Source organism: Triticum urartu, chromosome 7A (assembly GCF_056163025.1).
Source record: "Triticum urartu cultivar PI428250 chromosome 7A, HENAU_Tu73, whole genome shotgun sequence".
Classification (NCBI taxonomy): Eukaryota; Viridiplantae; Streptophyta; class Magnoliopsida; order Poales; family Poaceae; genus Triticum; species Triticum urartu.
In genome coordinates, this window is record NC_141879.1 from 710,712,575 (window position 1) to 710,739,751 (window position 27,177).

Consider the following 27,177-nt stretch of genomic DNA (forward strand, 5'->3'; position numbering starts at 1 on the left):
ACAAGGAACTGTAAAAGAGGTGGAGGTAGTAGTATATGTTCTTTTAATTTCCATTTCCTTTTCATTTAGCCTATATATGTAGTGCCCAATTAGTGTCTGAAGTTATGCACGTCCCTGATGCCTGAACAAAGGCGAATGGACAGGTCCTGCTCTGAAAAACAAAAAGAAGAAAAGAAAAAGGACCACGGAGTGGACCAGCACCAACATACATTACCTGCAAGTGCAAGCAAGGAACCACGCATGCATGCATCAATGCTTTGGCAAAAGGAAAGCAGCAACCAGCAATATAGATGCCAAATGCAGCTAGAGTGTGCCATTGCCATTGCAACACCCATATCTTTCTGAAGCATACACCTCTGCTCCATCTCTTTGCAGTGTGCATTCTGTTCCAGAGCTCTACCCAAAATAAAAAAGAGTGAAGTTTTCTTCTGTTCAAACCAAAATGATCCAAGAGTGATCTATATCTTGGCCTCGCCCTTGCACCTGGGACTGGAATTCTTGGAGACAATTCTTATTTTCTCGGCAGCTGCTCTGAAGCTCATCCTCGACTCTGTTCACCCTTGACGCTTGTACAGGTACTGCAGTTGCTTCTTGTGCAAACATATATAGTCTACAATCTTGTCTTGTCATAGACTTTCATAGCATAGCGTATTATGAGGGATTTAAGCATCTTGGTTTTCTAGGGAGTGCAGAAATCTGCGGCCGATGGGTTAGATATATGTTTGTTCTGGTCTTCTTATGCTGGTATTAGTTTTCTGTCAAGAAGTTCAACATGTCCAAACAATCAACTGAGCTCGGACTGGTTGGTACCTCTTCTCCTAAACTAACCTCACCAACTCCATTGATTGATTTATATTTGTGTGTTTAAAGAGGGAACACTCAAAAAGTATTTATATACTAATTTTCTGGTAGAGTAAATAATTTTTTAACATACTTTTTATATGTACAAACACGATAGTATTTTCAAAATATACTAAAACTATGAACTCGCTTGTAATTTGTTCGTGTGGTTCACTTTAAAAAGTCGCAGAAACAGTACATGAGTATATATATTCAGAATATGCAGATCCGTGAGAATAATTGCAAAACGACAATTACCATACTACTCCCTCCGTTCCAAATTACTCGTCGCAGAAATGGATGTATCTATAACTAAAATACATCTAGATACATCCATACCCGCAACAAGTAATTCGGAACAGAGGGAGTAGACATCATCGAAGAGACACATTTTCTTTCCCTTGCCCAACAAGATCATAGGGCAACTCTAACACGTGGACGCATTTCATACGCCCGCGTCCATTTGGGTCCGTGTAGACAAAAAACACGGCTCAACGCATCGATGTCCGCTTTTTTGTCCGCTTCGACCCATTTTCGGCTCAAATTTGGGTGATATAATAGCAGGCCCGATATATTTAAGCAAACACCGAAGCGTTGAACTTTGAAAACATTTTTTAGGGAAAAAATATGCAAAACATAAACAATTTTGGAAATGTCAGAGCATTTTATAAAATGTGAGAACTTATGAAAATTCTGAATACTTTAAGGAAATAACTATTTTTTGAAAAAGCAAATACTTTTTGAAATATAAACATTTTTGAAACCTGAAGAAAAATTGAAGGTGCGAACAGGTTTTAAAAATTATAAAAGTGGGAACAAGTTTTGAAACCTAAACAAATGTGTAAAGAAAATGTTTGTGACATCTAAAAAATATCACGAATTTAGATTAATGTATGTGGCATAAAAATGTACAATGTAGAATAATATTCGGGTGATTCAAAAAAATTCAAAAAATGTGCTTGTGACATTTTAACAAAAGTGTATGCAATGTAAAAAAAAAGTTTGCGTGATGTAGAAAAATGTGTCATACCCTTAAAAGACTATATGTGACATGTGTTTGAAAAACGTGTATACACTTTTCAAAATGTGTAACAATGTAAAAAAATGTTCGTGTAGTTTATAATTTTTTATTGTCGTTAAGAAAATGATAAACGTGTATATGAAATAATATTACCGTGTATTCAAAAAAGTATTTAAAACATGTATTTAAAAAATGTATGTAACGTATTTGAAAAATGTCGAAAGTGTATCAAAAAATATTTCATGTCTGCGTTAAAAATGTACATTAGGCACTGAGAATAATTAGACTTGTGTGAAAAAGAAAACAAATTACCTGTAAAGAAACAAAATAAAAGCAAAAAAATAAACAATATTCAGAAAATCAAAAAAGAAAAAAAAGTTTAACGAAGAAAGAAAAACCAGAGAAAACAAAGTATAATAAAGAAAAAACTGATGAAAACCCATAGAGAAAACAAACAAAAAAACAAAAAAACCAGAGCAGCGCAAGCATCTATACTAATAGGCCGGCCCAATTCTGTGAATACCACCTAAATCCTCTCAAGCATCAAAATAGACCGGGATAGAGAGTTTGGCGTGCTGATTTCAGGGATTGAAAGTTCAAGATTTGATTTAGTTTTCACCTACAAGTTCAGGGTTTTGTAGGGTGTGGAGAGATCCACGGCTGATGGGTTAGATATATGTTTGTCCTGGTCCCTTATGCTGGTATTAGTTTTCTTTCAAGAAGTTCAACATGTCCAAACGATCAACTGACCTCAGACTGGTTGGTATCTCTTCTCCTAAACTAACCTCACCAAGTCCATTGATTGATTTATGTTTGTGTGTTTAAAGAGGGAATACTTACATAATATTTATATACTAATTTTTTGGTAGAGTAAATAATTTTTTAACATACTTTTTATATGTACAAACACGAGAGTATTTTCAAAATATACTAAAACTATGAACTCGCTTGTAATTTGTTCATGTGGTTCACTTTAAAAAGTCGCAGAAACAGTACATGAGTATATATATTCAAAATGATGAAGTAGCTAGTAAATACGCAGACCCGTGAGAATAATTGCAAAACTGCAATTACCATACTAGACATCATCGAAGAAACACATTTTCTTTCCCTTGCCCAACAAGACCGTAGGGCAACTCTAACACATGGACGCATTTCGTACGCCTGCGTCCATTTGGGTCTGCATGGACAAAAAACACGGTTCAACGCACCGATGCAAACAGACGGATGTCCGCTTTGACCCATTTTCGGCTCAAATTTGGGTCAAGTTTGTGTCCACGAGCACCCTTCCCTTGTTCTTCCCTGACCCGTCCGTCTGTGGCACATCAAAAATATATTCCCACCATTCTTTCCCAAAACCCTTCCGCCATCCGACCATATGGCCAACGTGCCCAACCCCGCCGTCCCCATCCTCATCATGGCCTCCTGCGCCATGGCCCAGAAGAAGCCGAAAAAGGGGATCGCCCAAGAGGAGAGAGCGGTCTAGACGTGAAAGCGTGCCATCCGGAGGAAGAGGGACAAGGAAAAAGGAGACGTCGCCGCTGCCACTGCCGCTCAGGCCACCGCTGTGGACACCGGCACCATCGGCAAGGCCGCACAAGATGCCCTACTCTTGCTAGGGTTCCACGACCCGGCCCTTCTCGCTGTTGCCACCGCCGCGGCCCGCCCTCCTAGGCTTCACGAGTCGCCGCGCATGTCAACAACGTTGTCAATGTACGCGTTCCTTCACGGATACGACCTGGACAGGGCCTGTTTCTCCACGTTGCCTTGGGACGGCTCGCCAAAAATGGGTGACTACGTGCTGGCTTTCCCCGTGGTGCCCCCATTTAGGGGCGGAGACAGGGGGGTGCGAGCAGGGGTCAGACACCCCCCATCGCCTCGCCCCCCCTATTAGGTTTCGTTAGTTTCTACAGGTATACGGTGGCTGATCTGTCATAGTTATATGTCTGTTTAGCGCTAATGGCCTAGCATGCCAACTTCCCAGCCCAAAGGCCCAAAGGATCGCTTGATCGCTAGGTATAGGTGTCAGTAAAATAGGATTACATCCAGCCATTAGTTCGAGTAGTTAATTCCCTATCCTTCCAATGATTACGTTCGTGGCTTCTAGGTCTGCTCGCTCCGTCCGTTTTGCGCCGTCGCTCCATCGCGGCGTCGCTTCTCGCTGCTTTCATCGTTGTGGTTGGGGCACGGAAGGCAATACACTCCCAAAGCCGGGGCAATTGAATCTATGAGAGAGAGAGAGATCACGAGTACTGGTCTGCAACATTGACGTCACACATCAACAGATCGATTTCCAAGGAATCAAGGTACACCAATGGTGTATAGTAATCCATGTGAATCAGTACAATTCGTTTCAAATAAATTATTTAATTTACTAATTAGTTAAGATTGTAATTTAGATATCTAATTTTACTTGTTTATTATTTCATGGAAAATAGATTCATTTACAAGCTCAATTGCTTCGAGCTCAAATATTACCGAGAATTCAAATCCACTTGAGGAGCAACCTATTCTACATGATAATTTAATCTCATGTTATTACTAAACATATGTTTCCATTCATATTAATTCTACTGTTGAGACTATATTTTAGTGTTGTGTCTCTGAAACGATTGTTATCTTTCTCCCCCCTCCCCCTCCAACCCCCCCCCCCCTTATGTCTAAATCCTGGCTCCACCCCTGCCCCCATTGATCTCAATGCCACACCTGTGATCGGCCAGTCCACCGGGATGCAAAGGAGGCACCCGCGGCTGGTCTCCCCGGCCAACTCACGCAACTTGTGTCAACTGCGAATTCTCGGAGCTGAAAGCCCCGTTGACCTATTTCCGTTTCTGGATCGAGGCACCCGGTGGCAGGACCACCGTCACGTCATTGTCGTTCAAATCCATGCCGCCCTGGATTCACTCTGATTCCATGACCGCCTCTTCTTCCCCGATCTCAGAACCCTCGCCGTGGACATCCGCGTCCTCTAGAAGCATATCGGGAATTGGGCCTTTCTCGGGAGGGGAGGCATAGAATCGAGAAACAAAAAAGTCTGCGGATAGAAGACTCAGATTCAAGATACAGTATAAACAGATAAGGTAGAGAACAAGAAATTCCACCGAGAAGTTCAGATAACTTACATCTGGTGGAACCCCAAAAAAAGAACTTGCATCTGGTGGATGACCACTGGCGCTAAAGGGCAGCACGTGCGGGTGCGGCACTCGGTTGAGCATATTGCGCTCCTTGGTCAATTTTATTACTACTACATCCGTCCTGTTTATTGGTCCCCTTTGTATTCTATGTCAAATTTAGAGTAAATAGTTACAAACTACCATATTACGGCCTAGTGTTACGAAAAACTATCACTTTTTATAATTTTCGAAACACTACCACTATTTTGGTTGGCTATTCCAAAAAACCCAGTGACTGAACCGTTAAGTTTTAAGGGAATTATGACAACATGGGTCCAATCATTAGGTTGACCGTTATCTTTAACCGTTAACAGCTTATGACACGTGAGCCCCACATATTTTTGAAAGGCATTCATGTCCCTATAAAAAAACGAAAATGTTAACGCCTACATGTGTGGGCGTCTGGCAACTTGCCCACACGCATAAATCCTCGTCCAACCAATTCTGCATGGATCTTGACGCGTTCTAACAGTTTTTGTGTGCCACGTAGGACTAAACTGGTGTGTGGGCATTCATTCGGTCGCCCACACGTCCTTTTTTCACCACACAGGGGGCTGGTGTGTGGGCGTTTAGCAATTCGCCCACACACTAGTTTCACGCACGCAGAGGGGGCTGGTGTGTGGGCGTTTAGCAATTCGCCCACACACTAGTTTCACGCACGCAGAGGGGGCTGGTGTGTGGGCGTTTATCACTTCGCCCACACACCCGTCTCCTAGCCCACACCCAAAGTTGGCAGTTGCCATGTGTTTCTGCAGGTATATGGCAACTGCCCTAGCTTTGCTTGTAAGCAGATGACAACTCTTTTCACCCGAGTTGCCATGTGTTTTTGCATGGTACATGGCAACTGCCGTAGCGTACACGTAAGCAGATGGCAACTCTTTTTTTTACATGGCAACTGCCCTAGCGTGCTTGTGAGCACATGGCAACTCTCTCTTTTACCCGAACATGTTTTTTTGCAATGCCTTCTTGTAGTGCTACATGGCAACTGCCTAGTGTTTAGTGGGTGACAACTCCTAAAATTTTGAAAATCATGGCAACTGCAGTAGATCAGACCATACATGGCAACTGCAGTTGAGCAACCATGGCAACTGTAGTTGTCCGACATGGCAACCGAAGTTCAGCGACATGGCAACTGCAGTTAAACGAACATGGACGAGGGTCTGGACCATGGCAACTGCGGGACATGCGGTGACTGTCACGCGGGCGTGCGGGACCACGAGGTACGAGGCCTGACATACGGGGCGTGTGGGCGTTATCTATTTCGTCCACACACACGCGTGGGAGAGGGATCGAAAGGGGAAAAAAAAGGTGTGTGGGCATTACTTTTTTTGCCCACACGTGAGTGTGGGCTGTTTCTCCTTATCGGCGTCCTAAAAAAAGTAATTGGATCCCTGTAATTTTATTAAAAAGGCAATCGGGTCCTCACCGGTGAGCTCGTCGCCGGAGCCGACGAAGGGACCCTATGCACGCCGTCCGGCCTTGCTCTGGAGGCGGAGCTCGAGGGTGTTCCGGCTGCTGCACAAGGCGGAGCCGCTGCTCCTGCTCTTGCACGCAGTGGCTCCCGCTCCTCCTGCTGTTCTGTTGCTCATGGCTGACCATGACGGGGCGGCAGCAGCAAGTGACAGGCCACGCGCACCGGGAGATGCCGAGCGGGACCGGCGGCGTGGGGGCGAAGCTCAACGCGATGCCGCGGGGGCTCTTCTCCTGCAGCATCTTCACGCACCCCGCACTCAGCCCCACGTTCACGACCCACAACAATGGCGCGGCGGCGAATGGTGGGGTGAAGAGCGGCGGTGGTGGGTCGGCCACACCGTGCGATGACGCGTCCGCGTCGCTGGCGCTGGTGGAGGCCGCTGTGGCTTCGGGGGTGCCGTCGCCGTCGCTAGTGTAGTGGCATCGTCAGAAGTAGGTGGTTCATCTTCGTCTAGCTCGGCGTCGCAGAGCTTCACACAGTGGCGGCTACCGGTGCACCACCCGCCGCACGCGGCCTCGTCGGCGTCAGTGGCAGGATCAGGAGGGGTGGGAGGTGGCCACCACGCGGTGGCTGGCAGCACGGAGGAGAAGTTCCCGGTGGGGGAAGTGATGCCGGCAGTGGCTGCTCGCCTGCTCCGGTCTTGGTTCTGCTCGGCTGCGGCAAAGCCGGCTGGCTCGGGACAGAGAAATAAAGGTAAGAAGAGGGAGATGAGAGAAAGAAGAGATGGCTTACATGTGGGCCTCGGTTGTAAGCTAACGGTCAAACAGAGAATCAAAAAATGGTTTGGTTAGGAGCGGGCCTGACCTATCATCAACCGGATTAATTCTAAACCACATGATTATTTGGGTTTTTTGGAACAGCGAACCAAATTTGTGGTAGCATTTTGTGAAATTAACAAAAATGATAGTTTTTTGTAACCCTAGCCCGTAATGTGGTAGGTTTTTGCTATTTACTCTAAATTTTGACCTTAAATTTAACTAATAAAATTTTAATGCATGTCATAGAAATAATATAATTGGAAACTGACTTGTATAGTGCATGATGGAATGACCATTGATGCAATTGTTTGCCGCTGGCGATTTGTTGGCGAAGCGGTTCACCTCTGTTGCCCATAAGACTAGCTATAGTGGAGAGTAACTTACACCAGTAACATACACGCTACGCTAGGTTTTAATACTGAAACTAACATCAAAACCTGAAAAAACCCAAATTTCAGTTTGGTTTGGTTTTTTGTTTGTTTTGGTTTTCAGTTTGGTTTTACACACCCAAAGCAACAACGCAACCCTTCTTGCATTCAAAAAGTCGTTTTCACCAGATTCGGCTATCACGGGCGGTGCAGCCAAACTAATTGAGCTTGAATCAGATTCAGAACATCGCATTGCAGATGCCTCAGGTGAGGGATATTTTTTTGAGTGGTAAACCAACTTTATTAGTCTGGAGTACGGTTTACAGGAATAACAAAAGGGTCATGGGACTCCCCAGCCACAAATGCCACCCAACATCTAAAGAAGATGGAAATTTAGCTAAATTATGTGCATCAAAATTTAAATGACGTCCTTCAAAAATGAACACGCAGCTGATGAAGGCCTTTGATCACTCGATAATCTCCTTTATGATAGCGCTATAAGCTCCTTTAGTTCCTTCCTTTATCTCCCCCACTACAGTTTTGCAATCACATGCAATGATGACTTGATTCAAAGATAAATCAACCACTAGGGCTAGAGCTTCGCGGCAAGCAAGCGCCTCCAACGTAGGTGGATCACTTATATCTTCAAAAGTCATAGCTGATGAGCCCAAGAACTGTCATATATGGTCTCTGCAAATTGCTGCGGCTGCTCCCCTTCCCCCATTCTGTGAGAGACCCCCGTCAACATGAAGTTTTGCCACTCCCAGGGGTGGAGCTTTCCATATGTTTGGACCCCTTTGCGCTGGTAGTTCATGCACTCCTCGCTTCTCAGTCACCGACACCTGAAGGGCATTAAGTTCAGAAATAAAACTTTCAACAAAACCATGAGTTGCATGTGCACTTTGAAGGATCCCTTCATGTATTGCTTTACGTTGAGCCGCCCATATTTCCCACATCGTGACTATAAGTTTAATCATGCTCGTATGTGGCAGGTCATCAAGTAATGCGAATAGCCACTACCTTGCATTAGGGTTCGTTGATGCTTGGACATAATCAGCCACATCATTATCGCCCAACGCCTAGACACACCGAGCGATAGTACAGTCCATAAGAGAATGCCTCCACGAATCTTGCATCCCACATAACTGACACTTGTCCCCATCGGACATGTTTTGTTTATGTCATACATTCTTAGTGGGGATCGAGTGTTTCGCTAGTCTCCACAAGAAGTTTCGAATCTTCCCACACACTTGGACCGACCAAAGAGTAGTCCAAGATTAGCTTCTGTCTCAAAATCAAAAGTCCCCGCAGTCCCTTCAAGCCAGCTTGCTCTTCGACTCTTTGTTTCCACCAACATGCGGTAAGCTGATCGCACTGAGAAAACGTCGTTCCGCTCAAATTCCAAGCCCAGAAATCAGTCATCCGACGTGTGCATAGCGGAATTCCCAGAATTACATTGGAATCAGCCGCCACGAAGCATTGATCCAGAACCTCCCTCTTCCATGTTGCATTATTTCTATCAATTAGTTCACTGACCATAGTGGTGGGTTGACCGCTAGACAGGCAATAGGTCTCGTTGTTGCCTTTCTTGGGATCCAATTTTCTGCCCAGATCCTTGTCGCTGTTCCGTCACCTATCCACTTTATCAAACCTTGGCACAGTACATCACGCCCTTCCAGGACAAGGCGCCAAACCTGGGATGGTCAGCTACCCAGCTCAGCAGTCAAAATCTGCGCACCCAAGGATTCAGGCTGCTGCAAAAGTCTCCAAGACTGCTTGGCTAACAAGGCTAAATTGAAGAGTTTGAAATCACGGAACCCAAGCCCTCCCATATGTTTTGGCTGGGTCATAGACTGCCAAGACACCCATGTCGGTTTCCTCTTTCCTTCCTTACTTCTCCACCAAAATTGTCTGATTAACTTGTTGAGGTGTTCACAGAGGCCTCTTGGGAGTTTGGAACAAGACATAGAAAACACCGACACTGCTTGTGCTACAGACTTTACCAACACCTCTTTGCCTGCAAATGATAAAGATTTCTCTATCCATCCCTTCACCTTACTCCTCGGTCTATCCTTTAAGTATTTGAAAGCGCCAAATTTTGAAGTACCTATGTCTGATGGCATACACAGGTACATTTCATTCAAGGTCTCGTTTGGCACATTCAATATCCATTTGATCTCTTCTTTGATATTAACAAGCCACCCCTTGCTGAAAAAGATCGATGATTTTAAAGATTTTATTCTTTGTCATGAATCTTCACAATATCTATCCAAAAGGTTTTATACCTCAATCGCCCCTCTACCGGTGGCTCTGAAGAATAGCAGGCTATCATCTGCGAAAAGAAGGTAATTAACGGGTGGTGCCATGAGCGCCACTTGTATTCCACCCAGTTGAGACGACCCACTCAAATCTTTTAACAGGCCTAAAAGACCCTCTGCTGCCAACAAAAACAGGTAAGGGGAGATCGGATCTCCCTAACGGATACATCTGCTTGGTCTAAACTGATCCAACTTCTTCCCATTAAAAAAGACAGAAAAAGAAACCGAGCTGACAAGGTTCATTACTATCTCCACCCATCTCTGCAAAAAACCCAACATAATAGCTCTCAAGTATTCCCACTTCACCCTATCATATGCTTTCATCATGTCCAACTTTAGAGCACAATGACGGTGTTGCGCTGCTCTTTAACGTTTCATGAAGTGTAAACATTTATATGCAACAATAATACTATCCATGATTTGTCGGCCTGGAACAAAAGCCGATTGTTCTTCTGAAATGATCTCAAGATGCACTACCTTCAGACGGTTAGCAATAACTTTCAAAGCTATCTTGTAAAGCACGTTACACAAACTGATCGGGCGGAATTGTGATAGCAGAGACGGGTTTTTTTTACCTTAGGACTCAATACAAAGATGGTCTGGTTAATACTTTCTGCGCTCTCCTGGCCTTCGACTATTTTCAGAACAACCTTTATCACCTCGGCTCCACAAATACTCCAATGTTTTTGGAAAAAAATGTGTGGGGAAACCATCAGGTCCCGGGGCCTTTGTAGGAAACATTTGGTACAAACATGTCTTTACTTCACCTTCTATATATCACTACAGGAATCAGGCACTTTGCCGTCTGCCATGGCTGACGGCAAAGGCCTTTGCCGTCAGCCAGCAGGCGGCAACAGGTCCGGCTGAATAAGCTATGGCAAAGGGCACTTTGCCGTCTGCTGGCGGACGGCAAAGATGAAATGGTCTTTGCTGTTAGCCAGCAGACGGCAAAGAGCATGGATGACACACGTGGCATGCTAGGTCCGTTTGGGGGTTAACAGCGTGCTTTGCCGTCTAATGGCAGACGACAAAGACCTGTGCATCTTTGTCATCTGCCAGCGGACAGCAAAGTGCACAAATATGCCAGCCCAGATGCCCCCCGGTAGCTGCCACGTGGCAAGCTATGCCGTCTGCTGGCGGACGGCAAAGATGCCAAGGTCTTTGTTGTCTGCTAACGGACGACAAAGCTGCCAAATGGGCCAGCCCAGTGCACCCCAGGTTGCACAGGTAGCTGCCACGTGACAGCTTTGCTGTCTGCTGGCTGATGGCAAAGCTCAACCCCTGTTTTTCTGTTTTTTTCTTAAATTCATTCAATTTCACATAATTTCACATGTATATATATACATATATACATTTGAGAATACTTTCAACAGGCATAACAACGCATATACATACCAAATCATATCCCTGCCATATGGATATGATCATCCAACACATATACATACCAAATCAAAAGTCCATATGCAACATATATAGCTAGCCAACATATCCAACAACAAGCATACAATGGTTTCATCCATACATACATATATAGGTAGCAAGTTTCACATTGTTCATCCTACAAAATCAAAACAAAAATGAAGCACAAGGAGAAGAATAGACTCCATCAACGCAAGCTTCCTCATCGAAAGCAAATCTAAAAATTGGGAAAGAAGAAAGTTAGAAGAATACTAGAAGAAGAAGACTAGCTAGAAGAAGAAGAAGAAGAAGAAGAAGAAGAATAAGACTAGCTAGAAGAAGAAGAAGAAGAAGAAGAAGAAGAAGACTGGCTAGAAGAAGAAGAAGAAGAACAAGCAGGTTATTATGTCATTTTCGTGGAAAATAATCTAAGTCTATGTCATTTTGGAGGTAACAAAGATTATCATGCCATTTTTTACCTAAGTATGCTAAGTATGTCATAAATGAACCGAAGAAGCTAAGTATAGGTCATTTTTTAGCTAACCTAGGTAGTTATGCCATTTTTTGACCTAAGTAAGCTAATTATGTCATAAATGAACTAGGTAAGCTAAGTATAGATCATGATTAAGCTATCCTAGGTAGTTATGCCATTTTTTAGCTAACTAAGCATATTAAGTCATGAAGGAGGAAAAAAATGCTAAGCATAGGTCATTTTATAGCTATCCTAGGTAAAGTATAGGTCAACTAAGCTTATTATGTCAATTTGGAGAAAAATAAGGTAAGTATAGGTCTTTTTTGCAGTAACCTAGGTGATGATGCCATTTTGAGACAACTTACATAAGTAAAGCTCATTTTTATCTAACTTAGGTAATTATGCCATTTAGGAGGAAAATAAGATAAGTATGCATTTGTTAAGCAAAACACTAGAGAAAACTTACCCTCATCACAACAAATGCGATGAAGATTGCAACTAAGGTAACAATTGATTCAACGGCATAATTCTATCAAGCCTCATTATCAATGGCATATTTTCTAATCTTCTTAAGCTTCAGGTGCATTGCATCCATCTTCAAGCGCATTGCATTCATCTTCATCTTGTGATCATCGATGACATCGGCAACATACAACTCCAATGTCATCTTCTCTTTTTCAATTCTTTTAATTTTTTCTTTCAAATACTCATTTTCTTTTTCAACTAAATTCAACTTCTCGACAAAGAGGGTTAGTTTCAAATTCTGGTTCACATACCTCCTAGATTAAAATATCTCTATGTCAACTTGATGGCCATACTTGTCATAAAAACGAAATGCAACAAATAGTTATAAAAGAGAATTTACCACATCCGAATCATAAAGTGGGCGAGGGCCGACGGGGACGGACATCAAGACCATGGCACTATGTATAAGAAACAATCATACAAAGTAAGAAAATTATACAAGTAACTATATAAATCATACAAGTAACTATATAAATCAAGTACAACATAAAAATTTGAATACCTAATAATAATCTGGATCATCGGGTTCAATAAATGCTCTGGGATCAATAAATGCATCATCATCATCACTATCAGTAATGAAGTGCTCATCATCATTATTAATAAATGCATCATCATGTGAAAGGCCACCTTTACATAATCGGTCAAGCATTGACAGGTCATCCGCAGCAATAACCTCTTCTAGTTAGGCTCTTCTTGTTTCGGCTCAGGGGTGAAGTCGGGTTCACTATCGCTGTCTACTTGAATGTTCTGGGGTGAACTAGAGCGGTTCTTGAAACGTTTTTTTGGAAAGACGTGTTTCTTGGAAGAATTCTCCTTCATATGTGTCTGGGTTAATGTGAGGTTCATAATCCTCTTCATTGGGGGGAGGTGGTCTAACACGTGGCAGTACTTCATAAACGACATCCCAACCATTAACATTTGGATCACTTTGACAGGCCCACGGTAGATAGAAAACTTGAGTTGCCTGTTGAGCCATAATATAGACATCGGGAACATCCAAACGGGTGCTTTGTTTGATTTTCACTAGCCCTATATGTTCATGAGTCCTTCTAGTCTCCTTCGGCTGGAACCAATAACATTTTAAGACTACGACGTTTGGTGGGTTTGCACCATAGAATTGAAGTTCATAAATTGCTTCAACTCTTCCATAATACTCGGTATCTCCTTTGTCGATAGCAGAGACACAACAATTTGTAGACTTTCGGTCGGCCATAGATAGGTCTTTGCCATAGGTACGAAAGCGATACCCGTTGATGTTGTATTTGTCAAATGAACGGACCTTAAAGTCAAAACCATTAGCGACTTGTCTCAATTTGGCATCCATAAACTCTGAATTAGCCTACAAGTTTAATACAAAAGGGATTGTTGCATTAGCCAAAAATTAGACGAAGAAATGAAATGGTCTAACGGAAATCACCGTTTGTTTGAACCAAGAGATGAAACCGGGATAGCCGCCTCCATGCTTTGCCAGAAGCTCATACTCTTCGACGGAATCCTTTTGGATCACCGCTCCATACGAGAATTTGTCGACGTATCGACTGTATCAAATTTACCCGGGAATAAGAGCAGTTCAAAGGAATTAGAAGTTGCGAAACAATGTACCACGAACTTACTCGATGTACGGTCGCACTTCTGCTAGGTTGGTGAAGATATGCAATGAAATGATCTACCATTCTTCGAAATCCAACGTTAAGGAATTAGAAGCACCGGCTGGTGCGAGACCCCCTTTGAATAGGCTGAGGTTGGATCCACCCTTTTTAGGGTCGTCAGCATTGTACCGAGGCTTCAAATTATGCAAATGACGATTTTTGGCTTCGTAGTGTGCTGTCATGAAGTTTGCCGCCTCCTCAGTAATGAATGCCTCAGCCATCGATGCTTCAATTCTACGTTTATTTTTACATTTTGCTCGTAGCGCCTTCTGCATCCTCTCAGTTGTGTAGCACCAACGATTTTGCACGCCCCCCCCCCCCAATCATGCCTCGGTTGGGAGATGCAAAATCAAGTGATGCATTGAATTAAAGAAGCCCGGTGGAAAGATCTTCTCTAACTTGCAGGTCAACTCTGGCGCCAACTCTTCCATTTCTTCTAGCAGGCCAGGTGATAGTTCTTTCGCACAAAGAACACGGAAGAAATAGCTCAGCTCTGCCAATACTAGCCATTCATCCTCAGGGATGAAGCCACACAATATCACCGGCATTACCCGCTCAATCCATATGTGCCAATCATGACTCTTGAGACCAAATATCTTCAATTTATCAAGACTCGCTCCCCTCTTTAGATTCGCTGCATACCCATCGGGGAAGATCAACTGCTTTTGCACCCACAAGATAATTTTCCTCATAGCTGGCCTTCCAAGATTGAACCATGCCTTTGGCTTCATCCAGTTCTGCTTTCCTTTCGGTTCTTTCATGTTTTGTAACGGTCTATCACATAGCGCCTCCAGATTGACTCCAGCCTTAGTATTATCCTTTGACTTCCCCTCTATGCCAAACGGTGTACCAAAAAGTGCCTCAGCGATATTCTTTTCAGTGTGCATCATGTCGATGTTGTGTGGGCAAAGTAGGTCTTTGAAGTAAGGCAGATCCCACAAGCATGTCTCTTGTGAGTCCAGGCGTGTTTCGAATTATACCCCTTGAAATACCCTGGACGCTCTGGATCTGGCTCAAGAGCGTTTAACTGATCCAAGGTCTCTTGGCCTGTCAACGCAGGTGGTGCAGAGTTTTTGACAACTCTACCTATGATGAACTTATTCTTGTCTTTCCTGAACTTATGGTGAGGATCCAGGAACTGTCTATGCATGTCAAATCAAGACAACTTGCTACCGGCCTGAAGCCAACGAAACTCAAGAGCTCCCTTGAATGTGGGGCACGAGAACCTTCCATGCACACACCAGCCAACGAATAGCACGTACGCCGGCAAGTCATGCGTCGAGTACATGTACCAGGCACGCATTATGAAGTTCCATTTGCTAAAGGCGTCGTATGTCCTGAACCCGTTATCCCAGGCTTCTTGTAATTCGTCCTTCAGCGGATGCATGTACACATTCATATTCTTCCCCGGATAGTTGGGCCCTAGAATTATCAATGTCGGGAAAATGTTCTTTCTTTGCATAATCTATCCGGGGGGAGATTGAGTGGAAAGACAAATACGGGCCAACAACTATATTGGGCTGCCGTCAGACCAAACACACTGAACCCATCCGTGCTGATGGCGACTCGAGGATGCCTCGGATCTGTCGCTTTGTCATCATGTAATGCATCGAAGCGCTTCCATGCTTCACCGTCCGATGTGTGCACCATCATCAGCTTCCCATCTGCATCTAGTTGGGTTCTTTTGCCCATTTTATGCCATGTCATCTGTCTGGCCGTCTCTTCGACCATGAAAAGACGTTGAAGTCTTGGTACAATTGGCATATACCAAAGAACATTAACGGGGATTTTGGTCTGCGTCTTCTCACCCATACCGTTGTCTACCACAACATACCCGGATGACTTGTAAATGGAACAATAGTTCAAGTCTGCATATTGAAGCCTAAATAAGGCACATTCTTTCTCATAGGCATGTATCTTCTCATAGGGCATCTTAAGAGCACGGAGGATTTTGTCTGACTGGTATAGGTTTGAAGGTAGTACATGGGCTTTGGGTAGAAAACGTCCAAATACTGTCATCATTGCGTCGTAGCATTCTCTGCCCAAGTTGAATTGAGCCTTCAGAGCCATTATTTGTGAGATGGCATCCAGCTGACAAAGCTCAGTGTGCTCGTGGAGAGGACGTTTTGAAGACTCCAACATTTCATTGAAGGCCATTGTAGATTCCTCCATCTCATCGTCCGAGTCCCGAGCATCATCAAAGTCTTGCACCATGTCTTGCATCCCGGTACCATGCTCGTCGGTGCAACGACGAAGCACCTCAGCTCTGGCACATTGGGCAGACTTGCCATGAAATGTCCACACCATACAATCTGGCGTAAAACCCCTCTTCTGCAGGTGTTTGCCCATTTCATCCTCTATCCTCTTGTGCCAATTGTTGCACCCGACACAGGGGCACCATGTTGTCCTCTGGCCATTTGCAAATGCGGCTCTCAGAAACCCCTTGAAATTTTGTTAACCATTCAATGGTCATGTCTTTCTGACTAGTGTGACTGGTGTACATCCACGCACGATCGCTCATCTTGCCTAGCTACTGGACACATAAGAAATATATATATATATATATATATATATATATATGTATATATTCATCAGTTAATGGAGTTTGTCACTTTTATTACGTCCATGCAATCTAGACGTTAATAGGTAAAGATAGGTCTTAATCCCACCCGGGTATGTGTAGATTGGGTTCGTTTTCCCATGCTCTGCTCCGGATCCGACGCAAAATTTCGGCAGCACCTCCTTGCTATTCTCCTGATACACGTCTCGGCAATAAGCAGAGAGGATGTGTACCCGGAGAACAACAGGAAGGCACTAACGAAATTCTGCATCGGATCCGGAGTAGAGCATATGGGAAAACGAACCCAATCTACACATACTCGGGCTGTCCATGGATAACATTAGACAATTCGAAAGAATCACGGTTATAAATATGCAAATGCATGCATATTTATAGATGTAACTCTTTCGAACGGGAGACACATAGTGGTCATGCATACTGATGATTGAAAACATCTATAACTAGCAAGTTTCATCGGCACGAAGACTGGAACAGAGCAAATGAAGGGGCGAGGAGGAGATGTCATTTGTGCTCACCCATGAACGCAGGGGCGTAGCTCGTCGAACACTAGACCCTCGCAGCGACGAAAAAACTGCACATTTAAATCGAAAGATGAGTAACATAGCAATATTGTTTTTCTGTCAACCTAACTAAATATTTACAACAGGACGAGCGGGTTAGGGGGTTCCTCGGCGTCGATGAAACCCTAAATAGCAAGTATCATCGGTGTGAGATACATGTGGCGCTCAGTGTTGAACACTAGATCCACATCTCACAAGTGACGCAATAGTTCTGGGGGCTGATGACGGTCGAACACCTTGGCGAATTTGTCTGGCAGCCTCTGCGATGAGGATTAAAGCCAAGTTTTGAAACTTCAAACAACCAAACCGACTTGAGTCAGTTTGGGTGTTTCAAGTTTCAACACTTGGCTTTTAATCGTCATCGCAGAGGCTGCAAGACAAATTCGCAAAGGTGTTCGACCGCCATCGACCCTGAGAACCGTTGTTGCGGGACGCCGGACGCCGGACGCCGGCGTCACTTGTGGGACGTGGATGTAGTGTTCAACACAGACGACCACATGTATCTCGCACCGACGATACTTGCTATTTAGTGTTCCATCGACGTCGAGGAACCCCCTAACACGTTCATCCCCGGGCGCCCTCTGGTATGGCAACGCACGTTCGACAGGTCAGCACTCAGACCGGGGGATTCTCGGCATGGGCGTCTGGACCCACTGGCTCCACCATCTATCCCCTCGATGACCGACGGGACCCACTGGCTTCTACTTATTCTTCTTCTTTTAAAATGTTTTCTTCTTCTAATTATCTAAACCTAAACCTACCACTAACCTAAACCTATTAATAACACCTACACCTAAACCTAAACACAAATAACAGTGAAAAAAACAAACTAAAAATCACCTTGGCTCCTGCGGTGGTGGAGGACGCGGCGAGCCGCCGGGGCAGGGCGGGCGTTGGGGCGGCGGGGGCAGGGCTGGCGCCGGGGCGGCGAGCCGGGAATAGGCGGCGGGGCGGGCCGCCGGTCGGGGGCGGCGGCATAGGTGGTGAGGGCCGGGAGAGAGAGGGGGGTGGGGCGGGCGCGGCCCATTTTCTGCTAGGGCACATCTCTTTGCAGTCTGCTAGCACACGACAAAGAGCGTACCTAGTGGGGTGGGGCCGGGGAAAATGGCCATTAAAACGGCCATTTTCTTTGCTGTCTTGCCGTCCGCTAGCCGACGGCAAAGAAAGTGACCGTTAGGTCGTTCTCGTTAGCCCGCCATCCATCCTCTTTGACGTCTGCTAGCGGACGGCAAAGAAGGATGGTTGATGGCAAAGCCTACCTTTGCTGTCCGCTGCCTCTTTGTCGTCCGCTTTCTGGTGGATGATGGCAAAGCCTAACTTTGCCGTCCGCTAGTGGGCAGACGGCAAATCTGCTGATTCCAATAGTGTATGGAGCATCGAGCATAGTTCACATGTCATTAATTACCTTTGTTGGAACCGCATCTACAACCTCTTGCATATTTGTGCTTCCTTCCGACGTATACAACTCGTAAAAGTTCCGTCGCCATAGCTTCCATCTCAACAACAACTTCTGTAGTTTGTTCGTCTGGTTTGGTCAATGCTGCTAGACGATTTTTTCTCCTCCTCATAGATGCCCGCTGCTGAAAGTATTTAGTATTTTTGTCCCCAAAAATAATCTCTTCTCTTTGATATTGTAGGTCTGATGCACCTGCAATAGAACACAATGTATCCCATGTGTTATACCTTTTCACCACTTGTGCTTCCCCGTAGACACAGGTCTCCACGGACGAGGTCCCAGGTCCTCTATATGTGCATCAATATGGTATCTTTAGTAGCCCTTAACTTCCAACTTTATTGAATCATTCTAAAATATTACAAGACCACCACTCCTTTCGGAGCTACTAACAGCAAAAGATCTATCATAACCAAAACATTGAGCTAATATCTCGGCACAAACACTTTGTAATTGTGTTTCAACTAAGCATAGCACGGCTGGGGCAAATTTTGCCGTGAGTTCACGGACTTCACGAACTATCGCGGGGTTGCCCAAACCGCGACAGTTCCAACATAATGCATTCATTGGGTTCAGCGGTCCTCCTCCCAGGAGGCCGCCTCCGTCATCATGTCCTCTTCCTGTTGCTCTTCACCATCAACACCTTGCCTCCTGGATGACCAAAAGGCCGAGTTGTATGAACTCTGAACAGCCCCAACCAGCGAACTTCCTTTATCAATTCATCCACTTCTTCTGAGAAATCCAAGTCTTCCCCCTTTCTCCTTGCAGATGCATCCCAACAAATTGGTCCTCCAGATCCGGTTCTGGACCGTACACCATCCAATCATCCTCTTACTCCTTGATCTGATTTTCGTCTACCTGATTTTGATTGTCCGCCGTCTCCGCACCTGCTACCGGCGGACGATGTTCTGATAGATTGCTTCCCCTTGCTCCATCCAAGCCCTCAAGACCTTCCCCATCTACCTTCCCTTCCTCCTAAACTCCTTGCGCATCCAAAATCTCGCCCGTCTGCGGTGGTTCCGCCATGCTGGCTCTCCTTGCAGGTGCTGGTGATAAGGTGACTCCTCGACGCCGGCGGCGGCGGGCAGGATTTATGTGGACTCCGTCGAAAATCGCCGGAGGTAGGTTGGAACCCTCGCCGCCTAAGCAGCTAAGGTGAGGGATTTGAGAAGAGTAGGAGGGGGAAGAAGAATGAGCTCAATCAATATTCAATAGTAAGCTTTGGGCTCAATTACTCGGGCAGGATTACCAGTGCCGAGCCTTGAAAAACACCTAACACTAGTCTTTATCTTTACCTAATAATAACGCAAATCGGGTTTCTTTCGTCTGTCATGGCATTTCTCAGAAAAGTCCCTCTATTTCAGAGAATTCAACTCGCAGTTCTGTTTTAAGTTAAAATGAATTGTTATTTTCGTATTTTACACAAAGTCCCTGTCTTTTCTTGAAATCAACCCGCCATCCGAATTTAAGTCACACCCGAACCGTTATTTTACATTTTTCGAAACCCCCGCTGATGTTTTAGGTAATTTATCTGCGGATCATATTTAAGTCAAACAAATGCTTTTTAAAATCATCCATATCTTTTAAACCGTAACTCCGATTTGGACATGTTATATATGAAATTTGATTAGAAAAATATGTAGAATATGAATATGAGATTATTTTTACCTGCTAAGTATTTTAAATATTATTTTGGAATATATTTGAGTCAAACCAAATGATTTTCTAAATTATCTGTATCTTTTAAACCGTGACTTTGATTTTAACATATTATATATGAAATTTTATTTGAAAAATGTGTGGAATCTAAATATGATGTTAATTTTACCTGTTAAATATTTTGAAAATATTGTTATGAAAGCAAACTTATAATTTATAGCGCAAGATCCATTTTTTTTCATACCGGCGGCGATCCAGATTGCAAATAAACACCCCACTATAACCATATAGGGAAAAGAAAACATCGATAACTACACATGCATACCTCTGAAAAATACCGCAGGGGAAAACAACAGATTTCTTATCACGAGAGTGAGAGAGAGAGAGGGGGGGGGAGGAGAGAGGGAGAGAGACGTCTTAGGATTAACCATATTCAACACACGTTTTTTGTTATTTTGTGTGAACACCGAGGCCATCACTGGCGAGGGTGAGAAGGAGGATAAGCGCCAACACAAATATAATGCCTCGCAAAAATAAAGGAGGTGGACCTATTGTGGTCTTGAGTGATGGTTGTTCAGTTAATAGCGTGTGTTATGTTTTCTCTCCCGTTGCAACGCACGGACTCTTTTGCTAGTATTTTTTATAAGTGGTGGGCTCACCACTAATATTTGGAGCCGACTTACTCGTGGCTGGCGATTACCGATGGCGGGTGCATCACTATGCCGCTACTGGTACCTTGGGTAAGAGTGACGGGGCATGTGATGCATCTTTTTTTAGAGAAGAAGGATCACCCCAGCCTCGACATCTGACAGATGCATGCTGCCATATTATTAAAAGGTGTCAAGAAAATACAAAGTCTGCAATCCAGCATAGCTTGCAAACTGAGTAAAAGAAAACAAGATATAAAAAAGAACATAAAGCCACAACCGGCATATAAACGGGACGAGATCACTAAACACCTATCCTATTATTGGATCGCCATTCAAACCGGTTGAAGATACCTCGCGCTAACATCTCCCAACGGTCGCACCCAGTAGCCAAATGCTCCCTGGAGTCCGTGGGAGTGAGTAACGGCCACGTACGGATCCATGCCTTAGCTCTTAAGATGACCTGCAAGAAATTCAATTTTTTTTGTCTATTAAAGATCATATCAATCCTACAGTTCCATATAGCTCACAGTAATGCACATATTTCTATCCGAATACATGTCGCAATAACTGGGTCTACTCCAGTTAGCCACGTCCCAAATAACGTGTCAATACTGTCTGGAGGAGTAATATTGAAGGCTATATGAATGGTACGTCAAAGAAATTTCGCGAGAGGGCAATCAATAAAAAGGTATTGCATTATTTCATCTTGGTCACAAAAACAACAACGTGCACTTCCTACCCATTTTCGCCGAAGCAAATTATCTTTGGTAAGGATGACTTGCTTGTGGAAAAACCACATGAAAATTTTAATTCGCAACGGAACCTTAATTTTCCAAATATGAATCGATCTTGGGATTGGGCCAAGCACATAGAATTGACCGGAAACACCCGCTTCCATTTAACTTCCACTGGAAAAAAAATAGCCTGGTCAGAGAGTTGAACATCCATCAACCTCCGCACAAGGTGTAACCAGAATTCCAACACTCCCTGACTAAGGACCTCCTGAATTGGATATTTAATGGGACCGCTTGTAATATTGTAGCTACGTAATCGTCCTTACGTTGTGCAATACTATACAAGGAGGGATACTGTAAGGCTAGCGGCGTCTCCCCAAACCACGTGTCCTCCCAAATCTTGTTGTCGTACCATTACCAACAACGAATTTTGCTCTATGAAAGAAGGTTTCTTTTGTTCTCATTAGCCCCTTCCAAAATGACGAATCTTTAGGTCTTACTCAATATTTGCTGCGCAAAATCTGTGCCCACGTACCATCAGTCTCTACTGATAACCTATGCAGCCATTTGCTCAGCAGGCATTTGTTTTTAACCTTCAGGTTCTCGGTAAGGCAGCCCCACTTATCAGTGGGTGGTCAAAAGTGCCACACGCCAATGGTAGTGTTCCACGGGTTACCAGTTCTAGAGTAGTGTTACACTCAGTTCTTTTTACTAATTACTCCCATAAGATCGCGGGAACGGAGGGGAACTTATGGGAGAAACCACTAAAGAACCGGGCGCTTAGTCGAGTACGTCAGAGATTATTATTTAAGAGAATATTGTGTCTTTCCCTTCAAGGAAAAAATATATATAAGGAAGCTAGAGGCACCGGCAGGAGAACTCATCTGAGACACAACTCGACAGTAAACTCAAATAAAAATCATTCGTCGAGGAGTACACTTGGTAATGTACACATGTTCAGTTTGACATATACACTCAGATGTATAGGTTATAGAATAATATTCTAAACCAGGCCTAGATTACTATATGACGGCTATGTAATTCCAGTCTATCGAAACTTGCAAGTTGGAGGCATCACTTCAGTAGTCTTATAATTAAGATTGTGTCGTGTGTTGATTTAATTTATTTGTATGAAAATAGCTACTCTCCGCTCCACAATTATTGGTGTGGTTTCAGTTCAAATTTGAAACAGTTAGGGTACCAATCTGTGTACTCTGGCAGCCATCCATGACAGCCATTGATTATTACAGGATGTAAAGGACTTTGATGATGTTGTCAAACAACTAATTGATCTTCTGCGTGGAAGTGATGGCACTGTAGAAGGGCAAACTAAAGCATTTGCCCTTCGTCGGTGTGTCTTTGAGGATCTGGGATTAACTGCTGTTCTAACGAGTATAGCCAAAGTCCTAAAATCTGAAGTATGTGATGATTCTGAAACGAGAAAGCATTTTACCAGAATTGTCCATGCGGACTGCTCCTCCTGGAAAAACAGAAGGACCTTGCAGAGGGTAATCGTTGAGGAGTTAAACCTTCACCATGTAATGCACATAATTGATAAGCAGGATGAAGAAGATGATTTCAAGGGGGTTGACAGCAGTTCTAGAGAAGAAATTGCAAGTATAAAAAGTATGATTAATGAGTGTCTAAGAAATGAAAGATTTTTGATAATATTTAATTATGGTGGAGTTGAAGATATTGATCTGGTGCAATTTGGAATTCCACTTTTTGGTAAAGGTAAACTGTTATGGACGAATGGTAAAAGATTTGAGGCCATTGAGAGCGATAAAGTCAAGTTGATGCCCACTTGTGTTAATATTTATATTTCTATCGATGACACTGAAGATATAAATGAAAATCAAAAGACAATGATTCATCGTGTATTGCATGAAGATGCTGTTGGAGTGATTGGTGACATTGGTATGGATGGCATCAACCCAGAAATAGTTTTGGATTGCTTCTTGTACACATTGTTCCTGACAGCACAAATACCTGAAAACTCTACTGATGTTGACTATGGTTGGGCTACTCATGCTTGCAACTACTGGATATGTGATGGAATCCTTGGTGAGGAAAACAGTTGGGAGATTGGCAATGCATTGTATGGACTGATACCGCGGTTGGCCAATTCTACTGATCATGATGCAATGTTAGTTAAGTCATTCTATTTGGGTGAACGGAAAAAATCCTATAAGGGATGGCATTCAGTCACCTCTAGCAAACTAAGAGCAAAAGACATCTCTAATGTTCCTGGCAGTGCATCATCATATTTTTTAACATGTCAGGGAGATGGTCCAGTACATGTACGTAATGATTTGTTTCAAGTAGCTAGCGGCAGCCTCCGTGTGCTAAAACTCTGCAACTGCAGCTTCGATTTTGCATCCCCTTCTTTCGGGTGCTGCCACAACCTAAGATTCCTTTGGCTTGACCGGTGTGCAAACACAGGCCGGAAGAAGGAGCAAAGTGGATGGCAAAGTTTTTCGAACCTGTTGGTGTTTGACTTGCATTTCACAGCTTATGGTTTGTGGCCTCAGATTATTGAATCGATGGCCAATCTCAGGGAGCTAAATACAAAGGGGATCTCGTGGAAGACTATGAGTCATAGTTGGAAAAAGCTACAGAAGCTTCACAAGCTCCGGGTAACCAGATCTTCAGATGTGGTTACGGTGGACAGTTGCTCTTTTGTAGATATGATGAACTTGGAGCTTCTTGACTTATCCGGCAACACTCACATGGAATCACTGCCGACGTTGTCATCGGCAAAAACCTTGAAGATGCTTTCTCTTGATGGTTGTTCCAACTTGGAGCATGTTGCACTGGCCATGGAAGCAGCACCACCACTACTTGAAAGCTTTAGCTTCGATGCTTACTGTCCCGCAGAGAATTGGGCACATCCTGTACATCTGCCCCAAGAGGACATGCGCCTCAAAGCTCATATAGCTCCAATTAAAACAGCCAAGGTGACCAAGATCTCCCTACATGGTTGTGGAAGATTGCAAAACATATTCCTTCGTGGATTGCCCAATCTGGAGGAACTGGACCTCTCTGGTACAGCCATTAAATCACTTGACCTCCATTTCACTATAATAGATTTCCCGAAACTCAAGAAGCTATTCCTACTGGGCTGTGAGCATCTCCGTTGTCTAAGATGGAAGTGGTGTCAGAGATTGGAAGTTCTACATGTGGACACGCATGGGGAGAAAAGATCAATGATCTGTTGTGAAGGACAGAGATCATTTGGCTTTCAGGCATGTATTGCATTTTCAGATGGAAGGTTCATTTGGTCGGCCCTTGATGGAATCTATACAAGGCTAGGAGGTCACTTCAAGTTCTACCTCCTTATCTCTTGTACAAGCCATAGCCAAGCCAATATCACTAGAAGTATCCAAGGTATTGGCTCTAGCCAAGAGGATAATTTGGTTGCAACAAGGTCGCTGTTACCATATGATGATATCCCCCTTGCTGAAGATGTAACTTGCTTGTCCTTAGTGTGGTACTGTCGCCAGGTTCAAACTTTCGATCTGCATATCGAGATTGGTGAAGGAAGCTACAATTTAGGGAGTATGGAGGGCAGTGAAAATTTCAGAGCTTTCGCGCTCCATGTTCAGTCATTGCATGTGCATGACAATTCCTCCATCACTGCTTTCCCAGGAGTACATTGGAGCAGACTAGAATGGTGTCATGTTGAGAGATGCCCCAGGCTACACTCCTTGTTTTCTTCCCGGGGCGGATATGGTATGAAGACGTTTTCCGCGTCGAATCTCCTGGTGGCCTATTGCATCTGGCCTAGTGCTACTTATCACCAACAGCTACAGCACATATACCTTTACAATTGCCCCAGGCTGGTGTTCGCCTTCCCCATTTGCTGCACCTTGCCCAGCCTGGAGACCCTCCAGATCGCGTACTGCAGTAACCTCTGGCATGTTTTCCCAACGGACCACGAGTTCCCTGAGGATGAGGAAATAACATCTGGTGTCACATTCAACAACCTGAAGTACATCAAGCTACACCATCTTCACAAGCTGGAGCAGATATGTGAGGCCAGATTGACTGCACCTGCGTTGCAGACGGTCGGCATCAGGGACTGCTGGGGTCTCAGGCGCCTTCCGGCTGTAGCGCGTGAAGGCTCTAAGCCGGTTGTGGACTGCGAGAAGGACTTGTGGGACAGCCTCGAGTGGGATGGCCTGGATGCCGGACATGACCCGTCGCTCTTCGAAACGCACCACTCGGCCTACTACAAGAAGACCCTCCCAAGGGGCTCCTATCTAAGGTCCGTCGCACATTAGTTTCTTATACTAGATAGGTAAGAATTTTTTTATGACAAATGTTCATTAACCAAACACTAATGTTTTCGTTCTTCATTTCTCAGGTAATCCGCCGATGCGCTGCTCTGGCGTGTGTTGCTCTCTGGTGCAATGCAAGGAGGTTGGGTTAGGCGAAGCATCAATTTTGTTGTTGCTACAAGTCCTGGTCCAGAGTGTTTCTCCAGCTGCATGTGTGTTTCCAAATTAAGTGTGTTTGTGCCGCCGCTGCTGCTTGCACGGAGAATAAATGGTGTGTTTCTTTTTCACCAAGCTGCCTTCATCTTGGTATATGATGGATTGGATTGGTGTCTTGTGCTGCTACTTGGAGCGCCGGCTTTCCACGTCTTGGGTGTGGATTCACAGCCCAGTTGGTTTGTCTTGGTTTGATGACACTGTTTGAAATAAGAGGATTTGTGCGCATTGGTGCGCGTCAACCCAATGTGTGTGGTGTGTGACTGATGAACCTTAAATTCAGGTTGGTTTCATGTATGTGTTGTTGATGACACAACATATCTTATATTATTGTGATGAGTTGTTGTGTGGTTTGCATTAGTTCTGCTTGTTGGTTGTTGTCCACTATAGTATGTTGAGCAAGCATCCTGTCACTATAGGACAGAGTTCAGCTCCTCGACCCACTTCTTGTCAGCCTTTTCTAAGCATCTGATCAACCTTGGCTTGATGCCACATGGTATCATCTGATATCTTCCCGCAGGGCAGGTTCGACCTGCCCACTACTCTACAGGTTCAATGTACATGTCCTAGACCATGTCCGCCATGAAGTTGGAGCCATTATTCGTGATGACACTGTGGGACATGCCGTAATGGTGAATTAGACCGGATAGGAATTTGATAACCAGCTCGACAACTTGTGTGGCAATTGGCTTAGCCTCGATCCATATTGTAAAATTGTCGACTATGCAGAGCAGGTACTTATTACTGGAGTTGCCCTTACGAAGTGATCTGACCATGTCCAGCCACCATACTACGAACGGTCAGGTTATCGGAATTGTCTTTGAGCATCTCCAACAGTGGCTGCAAAAAACACACGCGGGGGACGGTTCTGCGCGCTCCAGCGAAGACGGGAAACGATTGCACACGCGGGGAAAAAACAGGAGCTCGCGCGCTAGATTTGGCACACTGTGTCCGGCACACCTATAAAATGCAGTGCCCTTTGCCGTTCTCTCCTCGCTCCTTCTACCGCTTTCTCTCCTTGCCGCCGACACGCCACCACCGCGTCACC

At 44.4% G+C, this 27,177-nt stretch overlaps 1 protein-coding gene across 3 annotated transcripts; it reads left to right on the forward strand.

Annotated features, from left to right (window-relative positions):
* Positions 1-267: 267 nt before the first annotated feature.
* On the forward strand, positions 268-26,472 carry LOC125525683 (uncharacterized). Of its 3 annotated transcripts, XM_048690684.2 has the most exons (4): positions 268-575; positions 684-802; positions 22,887-25,903; positions 26,003-26,472. In XM_048690684.2, the coding sequence occupies exons 2-4, from the start codon at positions 773-775 to the stop codon at positions 26,004-26,006; spliced, it is 3,051 nt and encodes a 1,016-aa protein (XP_048546641.1). In that variant the 5' UTR covers positions 268-575; positions 684-772; the 3' UTR covers positions 26,007-26,472. The 3 variants fall into 3 exon arrangements, with proteins under 3 accessions (XP_048546641.1, XP_087393190.1, XP_087393191.1); XM_087537064.1 differs by lacking the exon at positions 26,003-26,472 and having other exon boundaries at positions 22,887-25,919; XM_087537065.1 differs by lacking the exons at positions 684-802; positions 26,003-26,472 and having other exon boundaries at positions 447-575; positions 22,887-25,919.
* The last annotated feature ends 705 nt before the right edge of the window (positions 26,473-27,177 follow it).